The sequence below is a fragment of the Ovis canadensis genome, chromosome 2, assembly GCF_042477335.2.
Source record: "Ovis canadensis isolate MfBH-ARS-UI-01 breed Bighorn chromosome 2, ARS-UI_OviCan_v2, whole genome shotgun sequence".
NCBI lineage: Eukaryota > Metazoa > Chordata > Mammalia > Artiodactyla > Bovidae > Ovis > Ovis canadensis.
The window spans coordinates 51,227,569-51,253,848 of NC_091246.1; the positions used below are offsets into that span (position 1 = coordinate 51,227,569).

At 51.3% G+C, this 26,280-nt stretch overlaps 1 protein-coding gene across 1 annotated transcript in view; it reads left to right on the top strand.

Annotated features, from left to right (window-relative positions):
• The window catches only part of SHB (SH2 domain containing adaptor protein B), a 134,910-nt gene that overhangs the window by 33,671 nt on the left and 74,959 nt on the right, over window positions 1-26,280 (top strand). Inside the window, exon 2 of the mRNA XM_069576129.1 lies at window positions 16,292-16,412. Coding sequence (XP_069432230.1) covers window positions 16,292-16,412 — 121 coding nt within the window. The remainder of the gene's footprint in view (window positions 1-16,291; window positions 16,413-26,280) is intronic.

Below are 26,280 nucleotides of genomic sequence, written 5' to 3' on the forward strand. Positions count from 1 at the left end.
AGAGCTAATTTTTTCTTGGGTGGAAGGGGCTGTGGGCAGCTTTTGAGGGCCCTCCCTGCCTTACTCACCAAGCTGACACAGCTGGCCAGAGGTGCTGGGAAAGCGGCAGCAGCTCACTCAAGCTGGTCCCTAAGCCAGGGCCGCCAGGTCAGGACAGCTCCAATTTGGGGATCCAGAATGATGGGGAGCTCAGGGCCATCTGTTTAGACCTGTTGCTCACAGATCAGAGGATGGGCATGATGGAACTGTGGAGAGGGCAAGTGGGGCCAGACCACTCGGGTGGACCACTCAGGTCCACCACTCAAGTGGAGCCCCTTCAGATTGGCTGGTCGGCTAGGGTGATGGTTTAAATGTCCCCAGGGAGTACATCCTTCTGGGGTTCGTATCCTTCTCCCCAAATTGTTCAGTTGCTCAGTCGTGTCCAGCTCTTTGTGTGACCCCATGGACTACAGCATCCCAGGCTTCCCTGTCCATCACCAGCTCCTGGAGCTTGCTCAAACTCATGTCCATTGAGTCAGTGATGCCATCCAACCATCTCATCTTCTGTCGTCCCCTTCCCCTCCCGTCTTCAGTCTTTCCCAGCATCAGGATCTTTTCTAGTGAGTCAGTTCTTCGCATCAGGTGGCCAAAGTATTGGAATTTCAGCTTCAGCATCAGTCCTTCCAGTGAACATGCAGGAGTGATTTCCTTTAGGATTGAGTGGTTTGATCTCCTTGCAGTCCAAGGGACTCTAAAACAGTTTCCTCCAACACCACAGTTCAAAAGCATCAATTCTTCAGCGCTCAGCTTTCTTTATAGTCCAACTCTCACATTCATACATGACTACTGGAAAAACCATAGCTTTGACTAGATGGACCATTGTTGGCAAAGTTAATACAGCCAGTTATTAATTCTTGTTAATGAAGCAGGGGCCTGTGTTCAGGTTCATCTTCTGGCTCTCATCCCCCTCCTGTGCTGACTGATGCTTCTGTGTGCAGAAGTGGGCCCCTATCTTTCTACTGCCTCACAGCTGCGGTGAACACCTTTATAACAACGCTGGCGCTCATTGCCTCTAGTGTAAGGACATGCCTGCACTATTTTTTGGCGGTGGGTTGTGGGGAGTAGGAGAAGGTGGGATCCTGGGCAGGATGGAGGAGGCAGTAAGCAATGGAGGGAAGTAATTGCTAGAAGCCCGCCACAGAGCACAGCTCCAGGCAGAAGCGGTTGCTTCCCCAGGTGTGGCCCTGGCAGGTTGCAGGTATGTTCCAGTCACAGGTAGGCCGAGGAAGAGGAAGGGAGACTTCCAGCACCCAGCTGATGAGGGAGTGTCGGGGTGGCCCTTGCCCAGCTCGGTGTGTATCTGAGCCAAATTGGCAGAGCTTCCTCTTCTTCCTTTCAAACCTCCCTTCAGAGATTTCGTTCTGCTGTCGGGAAGGAACCCAGGATTTTTGAAACTCAGGCGGCAGGCTGTGGGTGTCACAGAGAGTCAAAGACTGGAAGGGAGGCTGGCCAGAGTTGAACCCTGCAACACTTCGTGTGCGCTGAGGCCTTGGAGAAACTAGGAAACCTCTCTGGGCTTTGATTTATCTCCTCTGAAAACAATATAATTAGGAGGATGAAGTAAGACAGTGTTAAAATCTTAGTCTTGCCTGACAGTGGGTGTTCCCTCCATCCTCAGCATCACGTCTGAGCCTCTTGCCAGTTCTCATCCTCGAGCACCCTCAGGCTCTTGGAGGGTCTGGTTTAAGGTTCTCAGGTCCTGGCACCAGCGGACCTCATTTCCAGGTGGTCGTCCCAGGGAGTCGAGCAGGGTCTCACTTCCTGGCAGAGAAGTGTGTGAAGCGAGGAAGCTGATGACGGGATATCACGTTGGGGATATCTCCTGATGGTGCCTTGTCAGAGAGGCGCTCAGCCTCCACGATCGCTTGATTAACACAGCAACAGTGGATCAAAGTTTACTCTTTTGAAATTGATAAGTCTGGAACTCTGTTCAAGATACCTTTGCCTCTCTTTAAGGATAGAACGTTTCTAGTGGCTAGGGATTTATGACCTTGTTTGGAAGGCGATTTTACAATGTGCACCAGTAATTAAGGCCACTTTCGGCTTGATTCGTGAGGTTACTGTCCTGCACCGTATTGGCATTTCATAGAGACCAGTTCTCGGTGGTCTGGAATGTGCCCTTGGAGTAAGCTGCGGGAAAAGCGAACCCCTTTAAGTAGTGGATGGATCCCAGACCATTGAAATCCAAAGGAGGGCTTGATTTTTTAAAACAGTGTTGAAAAAACTGAAATGCCCCTTATAAACCTGGAAGAAGAAGGCTGGACAGGTGGACTGGTGATCAGGGCTTTTCCTGCCATCTCACCTGCTAGTGTTTGTTCTGGTGGTGCCATATCTCCAGGGAGAGATACTGTACATCACTGAGGACCAGGGGGGCTGAGGTCACCTGTCACAGGAGCCTGGCTCAGGCAGGTAGCTGAGCTGACGTGAAAGGTCAAGGTTCACAGCCACAGCTGTTGGTCAGTGCCCTAACTGCACTTTGCTCGTTGGATTTTTTTTTTTTTTTTTGGTTTAGGGCAGACCAGAGCCCTTCTCTCTTTGACCATTGGCTGTGGTAGAGGGCACACATCTGACCCTTACAGCTTATCTGGAAAAAACCAAAAAACTGAGGTCCTTGGCCTCCTGGAGCATGTGGGAGGCTGGGGGTGTTGTGCCTTTATGGACATGCTTGTACATTCACGTCTAAGTGCAGGTGCATATGCTAGGCATGTGTGTATATATTTACTTATTTTATTTACTAAACACTTAAATGATGTCTACCCTGTACTATGTGCATGATTCTAAGCATTTGACAAATATTTAAGACACAATTCTTGTAACAATCTCCTAAGGTAAATCTCTGTATTCCCACTTTATAAATGAGGAAACTTGGGACAGAGTGTAAGTTGTGTAGCTTGCCTAAGGTCATGCAGCCTGTTGATGGCCCAGCCAGAAAGTGTACAGGTGCTTGAGTGAAAATGTGCTTGTTTCTAGTACCCTAAGCATAAGTGGCCCCTTATAGGCATGAACTCAGGCTTCCCCCTGGAGAGGAATGGCCCAACAAACCCTCCATTGATTCATTAGCTCATTGACCCATCTAGCATTTACTTGGCCCCCTTTATGCCAGGCTGGGACTGGGCATTGGGATGTAGATGGGCAGAGCCAATAGGACCACCCTGTGTTGAAAGCTTTGGGCACTGTGGCTTCACCTTGGGGTTCTCAGGGCAAAGGCTGCAGGTCTGAAATCACTCTGCTGCTGCTGCTAAGTCACTTCAGTCGTGTCCGACTCTGTGCGACCCCATAGATGGCAGCCTACCAGGCTCTCCCGTCCCTGGGATTCTCCAGGCAAGAACACTGGAGTGGGTTGCCATTTCCTTCTCCAACGCACGAGAGTGAAAAGTGAAAGTGAAGTCGCTCAGTCGTGTCAGACTGTTTGCGACCCCATGGACTACAGCCCACCAGGATCCTCTGCCCATGGGATTTTCCAGGCAAGAGTACTGCAGTGGGGTGCCAGTACCGTCTTCCTGAAATCACTCACATGTTTACAAATCTGGCACCTCTGGGTAGGGGATCCAGGAGCAAAGAGAATGGGGAAACGTGTCCACGAGCCTGGAAAACTCAGTGGTCCTAAGCCCACTAGTCCACCCCCCAGGCTCTGGAGGGCCTGATCAGAGAGAAGTCTTGTAGAGCCATGGGTGATGGGATGAAGGGAGCAAGTGTGCAGTGCCCACGTGTGCTTATTTTACTGTGTTTCCTTCCAGTCCCCCCCCTTTTTTCAGAGGCTGATCCACACAGAATGTAGGATCTTAGTTCCCAGACCAGGGGTCGAACCTGTACTCCTTACAATGGAAGCTCGGAGTCTTAACCACTGGACCGCTAGCCAGGGAAGTCCTGCAGACCTTTTTTTTTTTTTTTTTTTTTTGTACTTAAATGTGCGTCTTTCTTTCTCTCACTCTGTCTCTCTCTCTCTCTCTTTTTTTTTTTTTTGGTGTTATATTTTAGAAAAATTGAATCTTCCTGGTTTCTATGTTGAAATCGGACTTTTGTCAGTTGCTGAAGTGCCAAGGATAAGGCTTTTTTTTAACCAGTAAAGATTCTGGGGACTTCCATGGTGATTCGATGGCTAAGACTCCACACTACCAATGCAGGGTGCCTTGGTTCCGTGGTCAGGAAACTGGATCCTGCATGCTGCAACAAAGATCGAAGATCCCGCATGCTGCCACTAAGACCTCCTGGTACAGCCAAAATCAATCAGTCAATCAAAAATAAATTTTGAAAAGATTCTGTTACCCTCTTTTGTTGGCTGCATAGTGGGGGTCCTCAGGCAGCTCACCCCATCCTGGAACAAGTCAGAACTCCAGCTGCCAATTCAGAATATTCTCCTCCTGCACTTTCGGTTATGGTCTGAGCCATACATGTCTGCACCAAGGAGGTGCATTTTTAGACTCTACCGAGAACAGTGTCACTGCAGGCCACTCACTTCTCTGCCTGTGGGGTCAGGAGCCGGCACGGGCTGCCAGCGTCCTCAGCTGCAGGGTGGGTGAAGTGTGGGTCCCACAGTGGTCTGGTGCTCTGTCAGCCAGTCAAGGGGGCCTGTGGTCCCTCTGCACACAGGCTCACCCTGCTGGGGTCTGTGGCCCCCAAGGCCTTTCCAGGTGCTCACGTGCTCTACCAGCCCACCCACTGAACAGGAGCTCCCTGAAGCTGCCAGGTGACATTGCAGGCCTCTGAAGGGACTAGTGGCCCATCAGGGTCCCCATTTGGTTTTGTCCAGGTGCTGGTTACTTGTTCCCTGGAACAGTGGCCCTCGCCCAGGAGAAAATGACCCAGGGCCTTTGTGTGGGAACATTGCTTGTGTTAGGGAGGCTGGTTTCCAGGCATGGCCTGCTTCCATGAGTCTGTACAGTTTCCACCACCTTTTCAAAGCCATTATTATCTGCTCAGAACCCTTGGAGGGGATGGGACCTGGAGATCCTTCTTCCCATTGCATGGATGAGGAACCTGAAATTCTGAGGAGAACAGTGGTGTGGGCAGGCTAGGGGCCAAGTGGCACAGGAGTCTGGGGCCATCTGATGGGCCCTCCTGTTGCTGCAGCTGGGGGTAAGCTCACCAGGTGTGAGGCTCTTCTTGGCCCCCGGCAGCGGATGCTGTCGGCCTCCGCCACATCCTTCCTACTCACCAGTCCAGCTTCCTCCAGCTAGCTTGTACCTACATCTCTCCCTGAGGCTTTGTGCAGGACTTGCAATGGGGTGATCATCCTTCCCACACTCGTGAGGCAGCCCAGAAGTCAGGGCTCAAGAACAGCTTCCAAAGGGCCCTCCCAGAGTTAGTTGGTGTCTCGTTCCCCTGTCCTCCTCACCTTGGTAAAGTGATTCTGAACACTGGGTTTATGTAGACAGTGTTCAAAAGTTTCCAGATTGGGTGGAATTTGAGTGGTCCACCTTGGTAGCTGACTTGATTACCCAGCTTTCCTGCTGCTATCCCCTCCCTGACCCATTTCCCCATCCTTCCTAAGTGTCAGCTCCTAAATACACCACTTGCACCTGAGTCCTGGCTTCCGGTTCTGCATCTGGGAGAACCCAGACTAAAATACCTGGCCTGTGGCATCTCAGGTGGGAACAACATCCTTTCCCTGTTCTCTAGTGTTTTCGTCCATGCCAGTATGGTGTTATACCTTGGTCTGTTGACTCAGTTTCTTCCCACCCCTGGAGGAAGATGTTTTCACAGTGAAGGGGTGAGAGCTCAGGCTCAGAGAAGAGAAAGAGATGTGCCCAGACTGCCACACCTGGGGAGAAGCCAGAAAGCGCTGAAGCTTAGGTCCCTGAATTCAGTACCGCCCTATACATCCCCGCCCACCCTTGCTCCTGCCCAGCGCACCTTGTGAGGCCCCTGCTGTGCCCAGGGGCTGATTGCCTTATGGAAGGACCCGCCTGAGTCTGCCTCTCAGCAAAGAGCACATCATGAGCACAGAGTAACTCTGATTAAACAAGCCACTGACACCATTACAGACAGGTATGACATTGCAATGTTCTGTCCCTGGTAACTTTCCCGAACCTTGGGTGGGTGCCAAGTACATGTAAGAAAAAGTGCTTTGGGCTTCAAGGACAGCTGCTTAACTTAGAGGACTGCATGTGAGAAAGAATTAATTGAGGCTTGGTTGCTGAAGGATTTGAGAACATGGCATTGTTTTCAAAAGTGAATCACCGTTTATTGAGCACCCACTATTAAGCTGAATATAATTGGAAACTTGCAAATATGGTGGTGGTAATTATGGCCGATGCTGCGTGTCCTCCATAAACAGGCAGTGACTCGGGGATGGGGGTGGGGGCCGCTGTTTAGTACTCACATCTTAGAGGCGCTGGGGCCTGGCCTGCCTTGCTGCTCCCAGGTTGGAAAAGTGCATGAATCATCCTAATGGGCTGCATTCAGAGAGAATGACCCTTCACTTAGTACGGTCCTGCACCACTGTTGCTGATTATTGGAATGCGCTGTGCCAGCCTGGGCCCCATCTCCCCTTGACCCAGCTGTGAGCACAGAGCACGGGCTGATGGGAGAAGCCCCCTTGTTCTCCACCCCTGCTCTCTCCTGGGCCCTGCGTGGAGCATGGAGGCCTGGTTTCCAGGGGTTTTCAGAAGGGCCCGAGACCTCAGGAAAGGCCTTGGCTTCTTTGCTTTACATACTTTTCCTTTGCACACTGCGTTTGCTTTACATACTTTTCCTCTGAGTCCACTGGAGAAGTTGTTCTTATTGGACACGGCCTCCTGTTACCGTGAGAAAGCCCCACGGGCATGCCTGATCCTTCCTTGGGAAGGAAACAGCGGATGGGACCAAAAAATGACTCCAATTCAGCCATCTAAAACCCATTTTGGAAGCAGGCGGCTATAAATATGTATGTAGGTCACCAAATGACTTAGGTTTTCGTGCGGCTGGGATTTGCCAGAAGTCTGGTTCTGTCACTCTGCTAATGAGCATTCTGTTACTGGACATCCAGGTGACTTGCAAGACTCTTCCCCTCCCTCCCCAGGCCTCAGTTTCCTCCTCAATAAGAGGAGGGACTCCATCAGGCTGGATGATGGGTTGAGATGATGATCATCAGAATGACATTTCTCAGGACTCGCCATGTGCCAGCCCCGTTCTAAGTATATCACTCAGATGGGATCATTTGATCCCCACCCCGCTGTCATTTTATAGACAAGGGGCCTAAGGCCCCGAGAGGTGACTGACTTTCAGAACCGTCCCCTGTCCCTGCTCCTGATGATGCTGCCTCCTACACTTCCAGTCTAGAGAGCCCTGCCAGGGAAGAAGAAAATCCCCATCTTAGCCTTCCTGTTCCGGTTCTGATCTGAGAGCACTTTCTAGTGGCCCCAAACCCAGGAGGGGCACTTGTCCCCTCTTGAGCAGGAAGCTTGGGAGAGAGGTCTGTCTGGGAAGGTGGGTGTGGGTGGTTGGGGTTTGCAGGAGGGCTGGACTGTGCTGAGCCAGAGCTCAGGGGAGGACAAAGGGATGCCCAGTGGGTATCCCCAGGTGGACTGAGCCTGGCCTGGGGCTGCCTCCCACAAGGAGCTGTCTGCAGAGATGGATGAAGGTTCTTGTGAGAGGAGCTAGTGTGTTTTTTCCTGGGGCATGATTGTGGTAAATATGCCCCCAAAATTTTTAAAAAGACTTTAAGAGAAAAATTAGATAGCCATCCAGATATCACAGAAACCATGTGGACCTGGGAGTGAAGAAACATTTGGATATCTGTTTCTGGCACTGACTTTCACTCCCTGTTCCCCAAGACCTCCTGCTCGCCAGTGCATTTGTGCTTTTTAGGCTATGGAAAGTGGAACATGTTGGGGTTCCATGTGAGATTTCCTTTGCACAATTTATACACATAAAAGTTTGAAATCCACTGGACTAGACTGTCTCCCGAGGCCCTCTGAACTCTGACCCCACATGTAGTGATTCTGCAGACCCCCAGGTGCTTCTGTCCTCAGGAGGGAGGCACTGAATTCTCTGTCCATAGGTTCTAGCTAAAAGCAATGAAAAAATACTGGGATTGAGCTATCTCTGAGTTCAAAATAGAACCTCCCACTGCTTGAGAGATGCTGAGAATCCGGTCCCTACCACATAACAGCAAGGTTCTGGGGTAAATAAACAGAGGGCCAGGCCAGGCTCCACTCCAACAACCTCCCACCTAGGACCCACAGCCTTCTTCATGAGGTGAAACTGAAGGAGGGTGAGGTGTGCGAGTGAGAGGAGTGGGGGAGGCGAGCAAGCAGGGCTGGAGAGGCGCTGACGAAGGCTGTAATTTGGAATGCATTTTTCCTGACAAGTTGGAGCCTGCAGGTGTCTAGGCAAGCAGCTGTGGCCTTGGGAGGGGCAGGACCGGAAAGACCAGTGGAGACCACCGCCTCCTGACATGCGGGCCAGCTAACTGGCTGGTCTGTAGAGAAGCGTTTAACCACAAAACACCCAAGGTCTGCACAAAGAAACGGATGGCGGCTGCTTGGATAGTGACAACTGTCCTGAATGACTGAACTGTAGGGTTGTGAGCTCCCTGGAGCCTTATGGGCAGAACCCTTGACCTCCGTCAGAGAAAGAGGGGCCTAGCACTTCGAGGTGACTCTGCGTGGCTGAGTCAGACCTTAGAGGAGAGAAAGGGAATCTGTCCTAGGTTGGTGCGGAAAAGCACTCTCCCCACCCTCTGATTTCCAGGAGTTTCGGCTGAACGCCTGAATGTAGCTAATTAATCTTCCCCAAATTAATTTTCTTACCGTGTCATAAGTGATTTATTGGTGTACCTATAAGTAGAGGTGGTCTATGATGGTCAAAGCCAGGGACAGGGAGTGGCGAGCAGGGACTGCTTGCCTGTAACTCCGCATGGGGGCGGGGTGTCCCCACAGTCCTGCGTGTGTTGCAGCCTGTTTTGTGGACCCCTCGGAGCCCTGGACGTGGGCATAGACCCAGAGCACACTGCCATGTCAGCACATGGAGGGTGGCCTGGAGGTTCTCTACCTCTTAACCAAGTCCCCTGACTAGGTGTATCCTCCCCAAAGCATAAAAGGTGAAAAAAAGGATCATTCACAGTTTTCTTTTTGTGGTTGAGAAATGTGACAGCTGTTGTCATGCCTAATTGCAGCCAATTTTCTCTCTGTAATCATCACTGGGGCCTTTTTGGGGTTTCTTCTTGGGTCTTTGTTTTGTCTTCCTGAATAGATTTTCAGCTTCCCGTGGACAGAGACCCCAGCTTGATCCCGGGCTCCCAGGAGGTGCCACCATAGCCTATTCTTTATAAACTACTGACACGTCCCCATCATGACATTATTGGCTCTTCGTGAAACTCATGTAAAGTTGAGAAAGCAAATAGTTTTGCCCTGTTTCATGGAAGAATTGCTGAAGCTTGGAGAGATAAAAAGAAGCTGGCTCAAAGTTACCCAGCAAGGGTGAAGGAGAGTCGGCTCTGGCCAGAACGCTCTGTCTGGGACGTTTCTGCTTGGTGGGGTCCCTTCTATGGAGCCTCTCGTTTTTCTGTGTTTTTGCACAGTTCTGGCCTGTTGCTGGAGCTTTGGAAATACCACCCATCACGGTTGGGGTTCTGCAGACAGCCGCCCAGCTGGGTATTCCTTGAAGCCGGTGTTCTGCTGTGTAACAGCTGAAACTGCGCAAACTAACAAAGCACAGACAGGTGGTATCCAGTTTTCTGACCTCTACCAAACCAGACAGCCGCCAGTGCCTCTGCTTGGGCACCCGAGTGGCAGGCGCTCCAGTTCCCAGGCAGCTGTCCTTTCACTGGCTGTTAGATGTCCTTCCTGACTCACCGAGCTTACTCCTGTATAGTTTGGGTCTGTGTGGAGCATCTGTCTACCTCCTCTTCTCCAGGCAGCCCCTCATCATTGGAAGCCCTCTCCAGACCCCCAAATCCCTGTTCTGTTAATGCCATCTCTTGGTCAGCATGGCAGCTGAGTCTCCCTCTTGAGGATGTCAGGCCTGCCAGGGCCTGTGTCACGCTGGGCCCCAGAGGAAGACCAGGACTCCTGCCTGCCAGTCCCCTGATGGGGGCAGAAACAGGGAGCCGCTGGCTGCTGCTGCCGTGCATGCTGTTCACTCACCTTCAAGGAGCCCTCCTGACCCCCAGAGTGGAGGGGAGGGCCGGGTTGCCCATGTGGCTCCTGGGTTTCAAGCTGGAAAGCCAAGACTCAGAACCCCAGGCTGTCCATGGCCCCTCTGCCCCTGCACAGTCCAAAGGCAGGCCAGTCACACACTGGCCTGTATTTTCAGCCAGGGATGTTGAATTATGCTAGAGTCAGCACCCATCACCTCCCTAAGGCAGAGAGAGCTCCTTTTGTCTTAGCTATTCTCTCTCTCTTATTTATTTCTTTATTTTTGGCTTTATTAACAAATAGAATTGATTGATTGATTAATTTTGGGGGTCTTCTTACTACGTGGGCTTTTCTTTAATTGCCACAAGTTGGGGCTACTCTTTGTTGCAGTGAGCTGGCTTCTCATTGCGGTGGCTTCTCTTATGGCAGAGCACGGGCTCCGGGGCACTCAGACTTCAGTAGTTGCAGCTCATGGGCTCATTAGTTGCAGTCCCCAGGCTTCCAGAACACAGACTTAGTAGCTGTGGCACAGACTTAGTTGCATGTGGATCTTCCCAGATCAAGGGTCGAACCCATGTCTTCTGCGTTGGCAGGTGGATTTTTTTTTTTTTTAACCACTGAGCCATCAGGGAAGCCCCTTAGTTGTTCTTTAAAGTGGTTCGAATGCAGTGGGGAGGCTTAGTCATTTAATCTGGGGCTCCTGACCTTTCTGAGAAGTGCCTGACACTTTGCAGACATGTAGGAATGTGATGGAGGGAGCAACAACTTTATCAGTTATCAGATTCCCAAAGAGATCCATGACCCCCAAACCATGAAGAAAGCCAGCACAGTTAATTGATAAGGAATGGTCCAACTGGGACCATGTAGAACATTCCCAGGTGTGTTCACATGCAGTTTGCTTTAGAGTAGAGCAGACAAAAGCCATGTGCCTGAAAAGGACACAGAGCCTCATGGGTTGCCGCCCCCTCACTTTCCAGGAAGAGGAAAGCAGCAGAGGGTGGTGGATACTGGTCTTGCCTCATCCTGCAAGTGGCTGAGCTGGGGCAGCCCAATGCTGCCAGTTCTCACAGGCAGCAGAGCATAGGAGGTGCCTGTATGGCTTGGAGGAGGTGCCTGTGGGGCAGTGGGGACAGCACAGGCCACCCACTCCTGGAAGGTGGAGCTGCCTGTCTCCTGTCCCTTGTTTTCAGCAGGCTTGAGTGCTTTTAGCAGGGATACCTGTGCATTTCAGCTCTTCTCCACAGTCCCACCAGCCCTCCCTGGAGCCAGGTAACCTTCCTGGAGAGTTTGAACAGTAGTCTTGTTCTGATAGGATCTATGCTTTGAACAGAGAGCGTTGCCCATCTTCACAGCCGGGCCCAGCTTTGGCCCCGGCTCCCCTCAGGGGGCAGGGCAGTGTCTGGCCTCCCCCTAGCTCAGGCATGTTGCTCAATCTGACCAGCCCTCAGGATTGCACAGAGGATGCCATCACTCCCGCGTCTTGGATCCTGGAGATGGATCAAGGCATGTTGGATCATCTCTTACTCCACTTGACCCCCAGGGAAGAAAGCAAGAGAAAGCTGCATTTTACACTGACTTCTTGCTTCACTTTATTGAACAAGGCTGAGAAACATCTGGGAAAAGTGGAATTCCAGAGTCATATCGAGAGGCTTAGCTTTAGATTGGTGGGCGAGGAGGCTGGCTCTAACTTAAGATCTTCCAAACTTTCCTCATAAGAATCACCTGGGTTACTTATGAAATATACAAGTTATTAGGGCTAAGAATCTGGGTTTTATAAAACAAGGATTCCAGGCCACGCCTATCTTCAGGCTAGTATAGGAAGTAGTTTATCCCTTCTACCAAAAATAACCTGTAAAGAGGAGTGGTTTGGAAAATTTAGTTTCTCATATAATTGAGTAATAAGTTTTTCTTGTTTGAAAAATGTATTAATATTACAGACAAGTCTCCTTTTATTTTCTCTCATCACCCCATCCCAGTCCCTCCCTCCTCCCAGAGGAGCTGTCAGTTTGAAGAGTCTGTCTCCCCAGACATTTTTGTTACATTAAATAGAGATACAAGTTTCTGTTTAACTTTCATAAATAGGTATCATCTTGTATTTATCATTCTACAACCAGCTTTCTTTCCATTCAAAGCTATGTCATGGAGCACGGTGTTGGTGCAATAGCGTTAGAGTGACTGCCTTTTTTTTTTTTTTTTTTTTAATCTAAAACATAATACTCCTTAGTAGAAACTGGCACGGTTCAGTTAGCAATCCCCCTATTGATGGACATAGAAGGTTCTTGAAGTTTCTCTTTATTACTTGCTTTAGTGAACGTCCTTGCCCAAGTCTCCCCGTGCACATTTAGGAATGAATACAGAGAAGTGAGACTGTTGGGTCAAACCACGTGCATTTTTGGAGTTTAGTGGATTCTGCCCAAAGTTAGCCTTCACAGTGGCTCTACCATTTACCTTTCCACCCAGAGCCTGTGGAGAGAGAGGACCCGGTTCTCCATACAGGTGCCACTGTCTCGTTAAAGCATGTGGGCCTGTGGCCAAGTGGAGACACCCACTTTCCTCTAGTGCTTCCCTTTGGGGGTGAATTGAAAGACTACCTCCCATCATGAAACTAAATCCTCGAGAAAACCCAGGCTTCAGACTGCTGTCAGGGATGGACCAGTTCCACCCAACAGTGTGTGCAAAGCAGAAAGGAGGCCTGTGGAGCTAACTCCAGAGCCTTGTCAGAGAGGCACTGAGTATGCTGGGATTCTAGAATCCTCTGGACTGCTGTGGAAAGGAAAGGAAAGTGAAGTCACTCAGTCGTGTCCAACTCTTCATGACCCCATGGACTGTAGCCTGCCAGACTCCTCCGTTCATGGGATTTTCCAGACAAGAATACTGGAATGGGTTGCCATTTCCTTCCCCAGGGATTCTTCCCTACCCAGGGATCGAACCTGGGTCTCCCACACTCCAGGCAGATTCTTTACTGTCTGAGACACCAGGGGCTGCTGTAGGCCATGTACAAAAATGGAAGGTTGGGACAGGGCTCTTGAGGACAGCACCCACCCCACCCCCCGCCCCCACCCCACTCCAGTTTCACCACTTTATAAGCCTATGGAAGTCCTTCAGGGCCGCTGGCTAACCTGGGAATCTCCAATTTTGTTTGAAAGCAAGAAAAGGCTTGCCTGGGTTTTAGCCATACCTTGCTTGTTTTCTCAGAGAGGGGCAGGCAGTACGCCCATCCCAGGAGGCCAAAACCGTGAAAGAAGATGTATTAGGCAGCCACATCTAGTTAGGCAGCCACACTCAACAGCCGTCTTTCTGCTGCTCTCCTCCCTGGGGGAGTGGTGGGCCCAGTGGCTTGGGTTCCCCTCTCAGCTCTGCACCTGCCCTGTGTAAGGCAGGCAGGCCATCTGAAGGGTCCAGTGCCCTGTTGGATATTTGCCAATTCAAGATCAAAATCAAGGAAAGCTTCTCGTATACCTGAGTGGCCTGACCTACAGAGGGGTCCCGGTTGGCTCCCTTTTGCTTGAACTGTTTAATTAGATTTAAGGTACTTGTCCACTAACGGGGGGGTTTTAAAGCAAAGCGGTGTCACTGGGCAGCTTGGATAGTGGCCACGCTTGAGGCCGGTGGCACATTGCATGGCTAAGCTCCCCACTCATCTCTCCTAACTCTTGGTTAAATTTTTACTCCAAAAACCAGGACGTGATTTTGTGAAAGGTCAGACAGCTCAGTTAGTGTTTGCCGAGTTTCACGTTGCTTAAACCTCAAATTCCCTCCCCTCTACCAACCTTACTTTGAAGTTTGAAAGGAAATTGATTAAATATTATACATTTTTAGGAGCCTTCCGATTTGCTTCTTAAACTAACAGAATTCTAAACTGTTTTTTTGTAAACGGAAGGATTTTCAAACTGTCAGCAGGTATAACTAGAACCATATGTCAGCAGAGACCAGGAGCTTTCCCTGGTTTCAGGATTTGTAAATTCTTATTGAAACGGAAGCAAGCAGGGCGGGCAGCCTGAGGGCCCCCGTGACAGCCTGAGCTCAGATCTCATTTTAATTAGAAAATACAGATAGCGCCTGCTGAACCGAAGGCCTCCCAGAGCTCCCGTCCCAGGGCGAACAAAGATTTGGTTTGTATCCTGCTTGCCTCCGTGTTTGCAAATTACTGAGCACTTCCGGGAGGAGCTGGAATGTTGATTTCTAGATTATGCGGCCCAGCACCCTCCCCAGCTAATCCCCCCAAAGTGATTTTGTTCTCTTGGGGAAATATTTGCTCCCTTCCTTGTTGCAGAATAGTCGGAGGGTGTTCACGAAGAAAAGAGACTGCAAGGAAGGTGAGGATGAGAGAAATGAGATTACATGTCATCCACAGCAGGTTCATCATTTTCTCCATTGGACTTCTGGCCCCTTGAACTCTGAGACACAAAACCCTGTGCACCCCAGATCTGCATCTGAGCTGTTCTGAAGGACAGTGGTTCACGTGTCTAATTTTCTCCCTAATGTGTTCTGCAAATGGTAGAGTAGAAATATCAAATGGAAGACATGAAAGGCCCTACCGCTCCTCTCCCCCATCTCTCCCTGCCCGCTGTCATTTGAGCTCAGGGAGTCCCCAGAAAGGCCACGATTACAATGTCAGCATCTGGAAGCGCCTCCACTGGGACTGCAGGCTGACCCACAGCCGCTTCGGAGCGGTGGCAGCGGGCGCCGCACATGCTCAGACGGTGCTCCAGCCCTGGGTCTTTCACGGATAAGCCTGCCCTTGTTCAGGGAGCAGTGACTGCTGTGTGCGATGCCTCCCGCCGGCCCTCCTGGCAGCACGCTGGTGACAGGGCAGCTGCCCACGGTCCTAGCGTGGGCATCACGTTCCGGGCAGCTGGAGGTCACTCTGCTCACCCGACCAGGGCTGCTGCCACAAAGTGCCACTTAACCGGCAGACAAAGGGGGATTTTTCCCTTCCCCTGGGTTTATAGGCCCCTCAAATGCCTTACATTCCAGGAGCTGGGTGAGAATGGAGGCTCCTGTGGTTTCTAATTAAACCTACAATTTAAATAACAATTCATGAAACCCCAAGGGTTGAGAGACAGGCTAACCTGCCCCCCTCCTCCCCAAAGAGGCAGCTGGGTGGCCCTGGCTGGGAAGCTGAGGACTTGCCCTTTGCCAGATGTGGGACCAAAGGAGCCCAAGTCACAGTGAGTTTTGGTGGAGCGAGGGTGCATTGAAAGGGGACCTGTGCTTTCCTCGCTGGTGAGGATGCCCCGAGGGGCACCTCCAATGAGAGGAAAAGTTGCTGTGTTTGCTCTTAGCCTGCAACTGGGAATTTTTACCTTTCTCCTGGGAAAAGAGAAAGCTTTGAAGTATTCAAAACTCAGATTTTTTTTATGGTCTCAGGGGACTCCCCTGGCTGCCCCCACCACCTAGCCCCAGGTGACTGCTGTTTGTTGTGGAACTTTTGTTGTTTTCTGGAATACAGACAAATGAGGAGTCCAGGAAGGAGGCAGAGGAGCCAGCCAAGGGTCTCGGTTCAGCCCCCGCCCGCTTTAGACCTCAGTTTCCGCATCTGTCACAGGAGAGTCTTCTGATGTGTGGCTTCCAAGGCCCTTGCTGCCCTTAGCAGTCTGTCTGGCCATCCCCGAGCTGCTCTTGTGTTTTCCACTGGGCCTGGCTGGGGCCTCAGTCATCTTTGCAGAGCGTTGATCTCACTGAATTGTTGTCTGATTACCCAAGGCATGGTTGTGTTCCAGATTTGGGAAAGTGGAACGCTGGACATAATTATCTCGAGACAAACTCTTCTATGCCTCAGCCAATACCAGGAGCATGTCAGCATTTCTGGGCTTTCTGCGAGCTCCTTTCCAACTTTCCTCCCTTTCCATTCATTCCATTACACTAAGCAAGTCACATCCCCTGAAGACGCCCTCCAGATTCTTGCCTCTGTGCTTCTGTTCTCACTTCACTGTGCCTGGAGCAGCCATCCTGCCCGTGCAGGCCCAGGAACCTCCCTTAGGATGGAGCACGGCAATGTGGGTTCCCTGTTACCCCTGCAAGAATCAGAGCTCCCTGCTGGTGGGCACCAGTTCAGACTCCTGCCTCCACCTCCCCTTCCTTGCCCACCTGGCACAGACTCAGTTTATATTTGTTGGAGCAAAGCCTGGCTGTGAACAGAAGTGAAGTAGAAAGCCCCAGGTGGACTCACATCCTTGCCATCTTCCCTACAGGTGACCATCGCTGATGACTACTCGGATCCCTTTGATGCCAAGAATGATCTCAAAAGCAAAGCAGGAAAGGGAGAGAGCACAGGCTACATGGAGCCCTATGAGGCCCAGAGGATCATGACTGGTAAGCACAGGCACTTGCAACTCCGCGGGTAGGTGGATGGGTCACGTGGTCATCCGCAGCCTCTGCAGGGGAAGGTGTGTACTTTGGAGGTGGTGGTTGGGGGGATGGCAGTGTGTTGAATCTTTACCACAGGTTATCTGTTCAGGTTTCACTGACCTCAGGAAGAACCCGGCAGGGCACAGTGACTGTCCAGAGATAGTAGGGTACTAAATTCAGTTCATCAAGAGAGGGACTAAGAAGTAAGTGGGGAGGTGAGGGGAGTTTCTCTTAGGAATTTCTAATTTAAAAAAGATACAGCTTTTGAGATGGAAAGCTTGGAGCTTCCTAGCAACCAGGGCAATAAGAGAAACAGGCGGGGTTACCTTGCTTTTATTACTTAGTAGAAGGGGGCAGACTAGGTCTTTAGGGACAAAGTTATCCCTGCCCCCATCCAAGAAAATCTTTGTTTTAGGACAGGAAGCAGCTTAAAGCACCATGGTCTTTGTGGCAGGTTTATAGGAAACACAGAGACTTTTCTCCTATAACTGTTTTCCTATTGGCCCTTGATGATGAAACCGGTCAGAGCAGCAGTGTGGGGCCCAGGAGAATGTGGCCGGGTATGTGGTATCCTGGGGGGTCTGTTTTCACCAGAATAATACTTGGAACATCTTAAAAAAAAGAAAAATTTATTTGGCAGCACTGGGTCTTAATTGTGGCATGCAGGATCTTCTGTCTTTGTTGCGGCATGCAAGATCGTTAGTTGCAGCATGTGGGATCTAGTTCCCAGATCAAGGATCGAACTGGGCCGCCTGCCTTGAGGAGCACAGAATCATAGCCACTGGATCACCAGGGAAGCTCCAGAGCATCTTTAAAGAGTGAACAGATATCAGATAGCAGCCATCTTGACAGATCCCAGGCATGGGTGGGTGGTAGGGAGATCACAAGCAGGGGAGAACCCCTCCATGAGGATCCCCCTTGCTCAGGAGGATGGTCCAGGCATGGAAGAACACTTGTGGGTTGGCCTGCTTTGACTCTGAGCAAGACAGTGATATGAGCAGGGGCAGAGCAGGCCAACCCATAAGTGTTCTTCCCTGCCTGGATCATCCTCCTGAATGGTGGCCTTGAATTCTGAGCCTGTTGAGTTGGTGCCCTGTATGTCTCAGGGTTTGGGGTTCAGGTGCCTCCTTCTGTGACCCTCTTATTGTTTATTTGGTGTTCATGTTTCTGAGCACGTTCTCCTGATTCCTTCTGAATTTAAAGGAGGAAGGGAGGGACCTCCCTAGCAGTCCGATGGTTAAGACTCTGTGCTTCTGCTGATTGGGGAACTAAGATCCTGCATCTGGTGTGGCCAAAAAGTAAAATAAAAAATAAAAGAACATATTGAAGAGAAGAAGGAGGAGGAGGAGAAAGGGAAAGAAAGCACCAGTTACTGAGCTCTTAGCACACGCTGGGCCTGTGTTAAATGTTTGCTCTCGGGATGCGGAGACCCTCTAGGATAATTGCTGAAGAGTCTGGGTATGAGTCCAGGCCCTGCTTCCAGGACTCTGCCTCATGTTCTTCCCTGCTCACAGAAAGCAATACTCTGGCTACCTGTGTAGGCTCCAGAACACCTGGCTGCTTTGTGAAGGGCTGAGGCAGGAAGCAACTGGTCAGACTCCTGAGGGCCACCTCTTAGGCCCTCTCCCATCTTCCTGGTCTCTCTTGGCAGAGCAGCCTCTGTGGGCACTCTGACATACATGCTTATTAAGCCTCACCATGTCCTTGCAAAGGAGGTATTGTCTCATTTCACAGGTGATGGAAACTCTGGACAAATCACTTCCCTGGGGTCCCACCAGCAAAAAAGGGAGAAGGCATTACAGATCCAGACTTGCATCTTCAGAACATGGGGGCGGGGAGCTGACAGGGGTGGGTGGGAGCATGTGTGGCGAGCCAGACTTTGGGGAGAGTTTGCAATTGCTCAGCGTCTTTGGAGTGGAGCTGGGCTCCTCCTGGGTGCTGCCGTGGACTGCAGCGGTGAGGAGCTGATTTGCCGGGTGGAACTGTCCTGAGGGACTTTGGCTTTTTAATGAGACACACCCGCAGGGGCCAGGCCCAACGCAGGGCAGTTTGAGTTTACCAGAAACCTGTTCAGATCTCAGGCATTCTCTCTCCAAAGGAGCATCCTTCTATTTTCTGCTCCGTGCTTTCTTTGTACCTTGGAGACTATGCTCAAATTTACCCACGTTTTTATGTTTTTAAGGAAATAGGTGATTAAACTGGACGTTTTCTGGGTGTAATGACCTTGCAGTGGCTCTCTTTGACTTGGAATTCTTCGTGTGTAACATCACCATCGCCGCAGTGACTGATGGCGGGGCTGGGGGCTGGGTTAGCCAGCACCGCGTAAGTGTTCCAGGAAGTAGCTCATTGAGCTGCCGTGAAGCTCGCATTTGAGGGGAGGTGACAGAGGTGGGTGCCAGGGATGGCAGCCGAGCAAGGGGCGGCACAGAACAAGTTTACGTTCAACCTTTTTGGGTGACCTTTCTTTTTTTGGTGCTGTAACATTTATGTGTGTGAGTGCACGTAGCTTCTAGTAACGGGGCAGGTCTCTCTGGTATGTAAGAATAATGCTCCTGGGATGAGCACGGCCTCTGTGCCTGAGATGGCATGCCTCTCTATACTGGTCTGAAAAGAGACCAGGCTGATGTCAAGCAGGTCTGGGATGGTCACTTGCCACCAAGTGGGCCTCAGTTTCTCACTGAGAAGCAGGTGCCTTAGAGTGGACAGTCAGTAGTACTTGTAGCTGCTTTTGGCTGTGAACTAGCTGTTTTGATCCTGGGTAGCACATTCTGTGGCTCTTGTTTTTCCCGGTTTAAGGAAGGATAGGTCAGTAATAACAGCAGCAGCAGTGGAGGCCATTGCCAAGCTCTCTCATACTTGTTTACAGCACTTGGTGTGAATTCTCGCTGGATCTTCACCATCACTCTTTGCAGTGTAGGTGCCCATTGCCCTGATAAACTAAGGCATAGAGATATTTAGTAATTGCTCCAAGGCAACATAGCCAGGTAGTCAGTTGGGGGTGCTGTCTGCCAACACCCTGTTTAACAGTTACATAGGACTTCTTCCCATGGTCTATCCAGCTTGATTTTCAGCCTCCTCCTCATGGCCCATGTGGAGTAGGGGGCCTGTGATTAACTGGCAAGGTTTTGTTCTCCACAGTCTTGGCACTGTGCAGCAAGCGGTAGAGAGCTTGTGGGAGGTATGATTTGGTGAACAGAGAACTCAGGCCACCCCACTGGCTGTAGCTAGGATGGAGTGCGTGGAGAAGCATGCCTGTTTTTCCAGGGGCTCCTCTCACCCGCTTCCCTCTGGTCTGCTTCAGCTTACCCTCTCCCATTGGCTCCCCTTAGTGTCGTCCACAGGATTTAGGTTGTGGCTCCAAAAATGGAGACTCAGGTCTCCATGGAGCCTCAGAACCCATGTATGCCTGGACCTCACTTTTTGTCCTGATCACCTCTCTCACCCCAACAGCAGCTCTGGAGATAACACCCAGGTGTTAAGGAGTTAACACCTAGGGCTCTATGGAACCCAGTTGGAAAGCTAGTGACCCAGCCCCAGCTTTCCTTTTTATAGGTGGGGAAACTGAAGCTCAAAAAGGTCATGGTCCTTTTGAGATTTTTTTTAAACATTCTGGTTAAATATGAAGCTACTTTGTGAAGTACTGAGTTGCCCATCCCTAGACTCATCCAAGCAGAGGCAAGACAACCAGCACTGGGAGATGACACAAAAGTAGTGAAGTCTCAAATGTGTGGCTGATTCAAGCTACTCTTAGGTCTGTGCCAGGCCTGAGCTCCAGGGTGTCCTGATTCACTGTGCCCTGCCCTGTCATTAGACACCTCGGACCAGTCCCACAAAAGGAGCACCGGAGACCAGCTCTGAATAGGAGAGGATCTGGTTAGGGCTGGCATCTTCCTTTCTCAGTGCCAGCCTAACTCACAGCAACTGTTCAGTCCTGGTTCCCCTTTCCTTCTTCCTTGGCCCATCCCTTGAGGTCAGGTTCTGGTCTTGACCTTTTCCGTGCATGCACAGAAGAGGAAGGATCATACCACCTCTTGATGTCCATCCTGCCCCTTTAGTGTCTCCCAGCTCCCACTGAGCTGGTAGAATCAGGCCACCTCTCTCCAAAGCCCTGCTTTGCAGCCCGTTCACTCCTTCCCTGAGGCTTGATGCTGGGAATTGAGAGCTCCAGATGCACAGAGACACCTACTGATGCAGAGGGAAGGCTGTTGGGCTGAGTCAGACCCACTGAGGTGACTGTGTGGGCCAGGGTACTTAGCATGTTGGGGGTCGCATTGTAAAACAAGGCATGTAACACTGATATGAGTCTTGGGTGGAGGAACAAACTTCGTACTTGTGCTTGAGATTGTTGATATTGGGGGCAGAGGGGCTGTTTGGTCCTTCATGTGGTTTTCTGTGCTGCTGAATTCTCTGACCAGTCCCCATCGGGGCCCTGCGCATTTGGAGTGCATGCATGCATACTCAGTTGCTCAGTCATGTCCGATTCTGCGATGCTGTGGACCGTAGCCCGCCAAGCTTCTCTGTTATGGGATTTCCCAGGCAAGAATGCTGGAGCAGGTTGCATTTCTAACTCCAACCCATTTGGAGGTGGGTGGCCAAACAAGCAGGACGCTGGAGCAGCTGGTTCTCAGGTCCTCGGCAGTACCCTTGGTATCCGGAGCCCTTGCCAAGCCCTGCTGTGCTGGCATCTGGACCATGCAGCCTAGGCAAATACTGCTTCTGCCTCTGGGAATATCAGAGAAGCACGGAGACAGACATGGACCCGGGGGCTGGTTGGTGTGTGGAGGTGAGCAGTAAACCTCCAGGAGTTCAGAGCAGAGACAGCAGCTTCCGGTTGGGCCATCCCAGTTGGGTGGGAGGTGAGAGTGGTGGGTGTGGGAGCTGGGCCTGGCAGCCAGGCAGAAGGAAGAGCTTGAACAAAGGCATGGAGGTGTGGGAACTCTCTGCCCGAGAGGAGTGGCAGGAGATGAGGCTTCTGATAGGATCCTGATAGGAAAAGCATGGGGCAAGAGCATGTAAAGGCGGATCAGATCATCAGGCCCTTGTTAGCCTAAAGGCACAGAATATTTCTCACCTGGGATCCTTCCTCCCCAGGCCTTCAACCCCAGGAATTCCCAGAGGTGCCCCATGGTGATGGTGGTGACAAGGAAGGTGGTAGTTTGTGTTTTTAGAGGGCTTTCCTCTGTGTCAGGCACTGCTCCAAACCCTTTCCCTGATGTGCTCATTTAGCCCTCCCAAGGAACCTATGAGGTTTAAGTACTACTATCATCCCCATTTTACAGATGAGAACACTAAGTCTCAGAAAGGTTAAGGAAGCAACAGAACCAGGAAAAGCAGCACCCTCTGGAGCCCCTGCCTTTAGCTAAAATGCACTCACATCTGTCCTGGACTCCCAGAGGGTCTGCAAAAATAACTGGGAATTTTATAGTTACTTAGGCCTCATTTTGAGGTGTGACTCCCCCCAGCCACCCCCCATCCTATATAAAATTGTTCAAAGTGTCATCTCACAGGATGAATCATATAAGCATTAGCTGCAAGCATTTCATATAATTTTTAATATGTAAGCAATTATACATTAAAAAGTCCTTAGCATGTTTTTATTATAAAATCAACTTTATAGCATAATAAGAGGAAATTAAACCATTTCACACAGAGCCCTGGTGCTCACGACTTGCCTTGTGCCCTTTTAAACTCCATGTGCTCATGGGCACTCTCCAGGTAAAGCCAGTTACTGATTTGATTTGATTGCTATTGTTTTGGGCCATGGCATTCCGGACCAGGGATGGAACCCGTGCCCCCTGCCATGGAAGTGTGGGAGTCTGGCCCCAGGACTGCCAGGGAGGCCACTGATTTTAAAGGTGGAGGTGCGGGTGGGGGCATCCTTTCATATCTTCTTATCCTCTGGCATGGCCTCCTCTACTGGCAATGTGCTTTCTGAGAGAATGGTGGTTGTGTACCACTTTCAAGTCTCAGTATTCCAGTGGTGGCCTGTTTCTGGAGGAAGGAGGCAGGAATGTGGACTCCAGCCCTGGCTCTGCTCTGGTCTACTGTGTGACCTGAGGCAGGTTGCTTCCCCTCTCTGGGCCTCAGTTGCCTCATCTGAAAAACCAGATTCTGCCTTCTTCCCTGGGCTCGAGGAGGGTTGTTGTAAACCCTTAGGTTTCTTGCCTCTGTGGTCACATTGGGCTTCTCTGGACAGGCCTGACACCCCCACCCCACCCCGCCGCCACTGCCCCCCTCATAGCAGCAGCCCAGGTCTTGCCAGGTTGTGAAGAAGAGCTGGCATGGCACCGTCCCAGGAGCTTCAAGTCTCCACCCTCACGACGGCCACCTCCAGATGCCATTCCTGGAGCTGCTATTCTTGAATCCCAGAATGAAATCCCCAGACACTGGCAAATGCTTCTCAGAGAAGGTGCCCTCTAAGTCTTGCCTGGCCTTCAGAGAGAGGGACCGCCTCCTGCCTGAGATTTCTGCCCTCCTTATATGTTCACTGTTGTCCCTGCCCTCTCACTTGAGGCAATCCTTTTTTTTTTTTTTTTCAATTGAAGTATAGTTGATTTACAATGTGTTAAGTTCTGCTGCACAGCAAAGTGATTCAGTTATACACACCTATACATTCTTTTTTAAATATTCTTTTCCATTATGGTTTATCACAAGGTAGTGAATACAGTTCCCTGCGCTATACAGTAGGACCTTGTTGTTTATCTATTCTCCATATAATAGCCACTATTTTCCTGTCCTTTTAGTAGTGGGCAAGTAAAGGGCCTTTCTGTCTGGGCTCCTGAGCCTGGCCCTTCCTAGCTCTGCAGCACCCGTGGACCCCGCTCCCAGGATATCTGTGCACTTGTCTCTCCTTCTCACCTGGCCTCCTCCACAGCCCAGCTATCCGAACAGTCTCCGCACCCTTCATTCCCCTCACCCTGTGCAAGCCTCATGCTCCTTTCCAGCCTGCCTGCTCTCCTAGTTGCCTCAGGCTCCAGCCTGTCCTGGGGAGGGGGAGGGTCACAGGTCTCCAGCGGCTGGGGGATGGTAGGTTGAGCTGCCCTTAAAGAGCAGTCTTCCTGCTGAGCATCCTCTTTCCACGTGGGGCCCAGAGAGGGGCACAAGCTGGCCAGAGTCACACAGCCACAAGCCACAGAGCAGGTCTCCCGACTTCTAACACAGGGCTCCTGCCCTGGTTTCGAAATGTTTGGAAACCTGCCCAGGCACTCTCCTGCCTGACAGATAGAAGGCTTGGTCATGGACTGTGTAGAGTTCCCTGGCTGGTCTATCATTTACCAGAATGACTTACCTACCAGACAGGAAGGAGATAATCAAGTGTAAATAGATTTTGGATTAGTCACCCAATGACTTTCATGTTCTTGAGAAACAGCACAGCTCACACACACCCAGTGGTGCTTACCTGCTGAGCTCCAGGACTGGGAAGGCCAGGTGGGGAGAGGAGCTGCTGAGGAGGACAGCAGGAAGTCCAGGTTCCCATGGTGACCAGCAGGCCCACACTGGCAGTCACTTCCTCTTCTCTTACCCTGCGTGCCCCTTGCCCTTTTGATCCTTGACATTGAGCATGTTCAGCTTTTCAGGAAAGTTGCGACAGGATTGGGACAGGCCATGGACAGCTGACAGTCACTGATGGCGTTCCTGCTGTGTGCCAGACCCCAGCCCCTGCCCTCCAGGGGCCCCTGGTTGCATGGGGAGCTTGACAAGGACTCAAACACTGGTGCCGTAGTACTGAAAAGAGAACACTGAAAAGAGAACAGAGGAAGGGGTGGGAAGGGCTCCTGAAGACCAGGGTGGGCTGCACGGCGAGGGGCTGCTAAGCAGAGCCACATTTGACATCTTGACTTGAAACTCTCTTCCCGTTGAGGCCTTCCCTGGCCCCTTACCTTAAATTTCAACCCATCTGCAACATCTCTTGCCTCTCCTTCTCTGCTTGACTTTGTTCCGTAACTCCGCTCACTGTTTAACACACTTCGTCCATTTATAGTCTGTCTGCCACTAAGATGTGGGTTTCACAAGGGCAGAAATGTCCGCTATGTTCCTGCTGTAACCTCAGTAGCTAAAGTTGTATGTGGCACCAAGTCGGGACTCAGTAAATAGTTATTGAATGTGTAAGGCTGTTAATTAATTCCAGGGACCAGGGGCTGGGTGACAGACATGCTGGGGCCCCCTCAGGAGCCCAGAGACATCACATCCTCCTTGAAGGGTGACAGATCTGGAAGTCCCAGTTTAACCAGTTGCTGAGTTGGTGGGGAGGCAGAGAAGGAGCTGGCTTGACCTTGGGTGGGAGTCGGGCAGGAGACGCTTGGTGCCTTGTTCTGTCCTGGAGATCAGTTCTGTGTCCGTGCTGCGGGGCGCCCAGGGGTCTCTGGTGGTGTCTCCTCCCTCTGCTCCCTCCCTGGCTGAGAGCTCTTTCAAGGTGAGGACTAGGTGTTACCCATCCTCACATCTCCTCTGGGCCCGGTGCCTATTTGCCAGGTGAATGAATGAGCCCAGGAACAAGTCTAGGTGAAGAATCAATGAATGAAAAGAAAGCAAACAGTAAACAGCTACTTGCTATAAACAACTTTTTCTATTTTGCCGAGAAACCGCTGTCTGAAGTCACAAGGGCTGAGTCAGGGAGCCATGTGCAATGCGTGTGTTCATTGGATGGATGTTTGCAGGCACCCACTGTGCGTTGGCACCGTTCTGTGCTCTAGGGGTTGAGCAGTGAACAAGCCGAGTCCCTGTTCTTGTGAAGCTTTCGCTCTGGGTGCAGGATCAAAGGGGAGTGTTACATAACCGTGATTCCCATAAACTCATTTCTGGGAACTCTGGTCCTGGGAGGTCTGTTTCGCAGACACTCTGCGGCCTCTGGGCACTGCAGCTCAACGGCTTTCTCAAAGTCAAGGGCAGAATGGAGACTTGTCCCCAGAGCCCTGGCCGCCTTCAGGAGGCAGGATGGTCTCAGTGCTGTCTTTGGGGTTAGAAGGGCACAGGTCTGGCTCAGGGGCTGGCTGCTGTGTTCCTCTCTCTTCTTGGCCTCAGGGCAGGAGCACGAACTCTAGGGGATGTCATGAATTTTCCCAGAGCAGCAAGCCCCATCCTGTGTGCTGGCACCAGCCTCATAGGTGTGAGGTTCCAGACCCCAGGAACGCAGCACCTAATTCCTCTCTGTCTCCTGGCAGCTGTGAGAGAAACGGGCATCCTCCCAAAGGTGGAAATGAAGGAATGGGAATGTGAAATTAAGGAGCTCACCTCCCCACCCCTGCCTCTTGCCCTTTTGAATTCCAGAGAGACATTAAGAGATCTGAAGGCATGGAGACTGATGGGAATGCTATCCAGAAGTAGACTCCGGGCAGCTGGCAGCAAAGCTCCTGCATCCCCTATCCACCCAGCAGCGTACCTCGGGTGTGGGCAGAGCACGGAGGCTGTGGGGAAACACCACCCATCCTGGGCAGGTTAGGAAGCTGTTTAGGAAGTCACGCCGCCTGGGTGTGTAGGATGGATTAGAGCAAAGAGAAGCAAGAGGCAGGGCGACTGGTTCTTTGGTCCTGTGGCTGCGACAGTCATCCAGGCCAGGGGGCTGAGGCCCGAGCCAGGGCCGGGGCTGTGGGGTGCTGTGGGTGGGAGCAGGTGGGTGGGATAGAAGAGCTTGCCCGTCGGGTGCAGTGGGTGAGAGGGAGGGAGGAGCTGTGATCTTAGGGAGTGGGAGGATGAGCGTGTCAGTTACCCAATGGGGCGTGTCGTATCCGAGAAGGGGAGGAAGTTTCTCCGGGGAGGATTCGGTGGGTTCAGACGTGGCACCTTTGCGTTCCATGTGTTTGGAGCTGCTTGACAGGGCCTACGCAGGGAGACT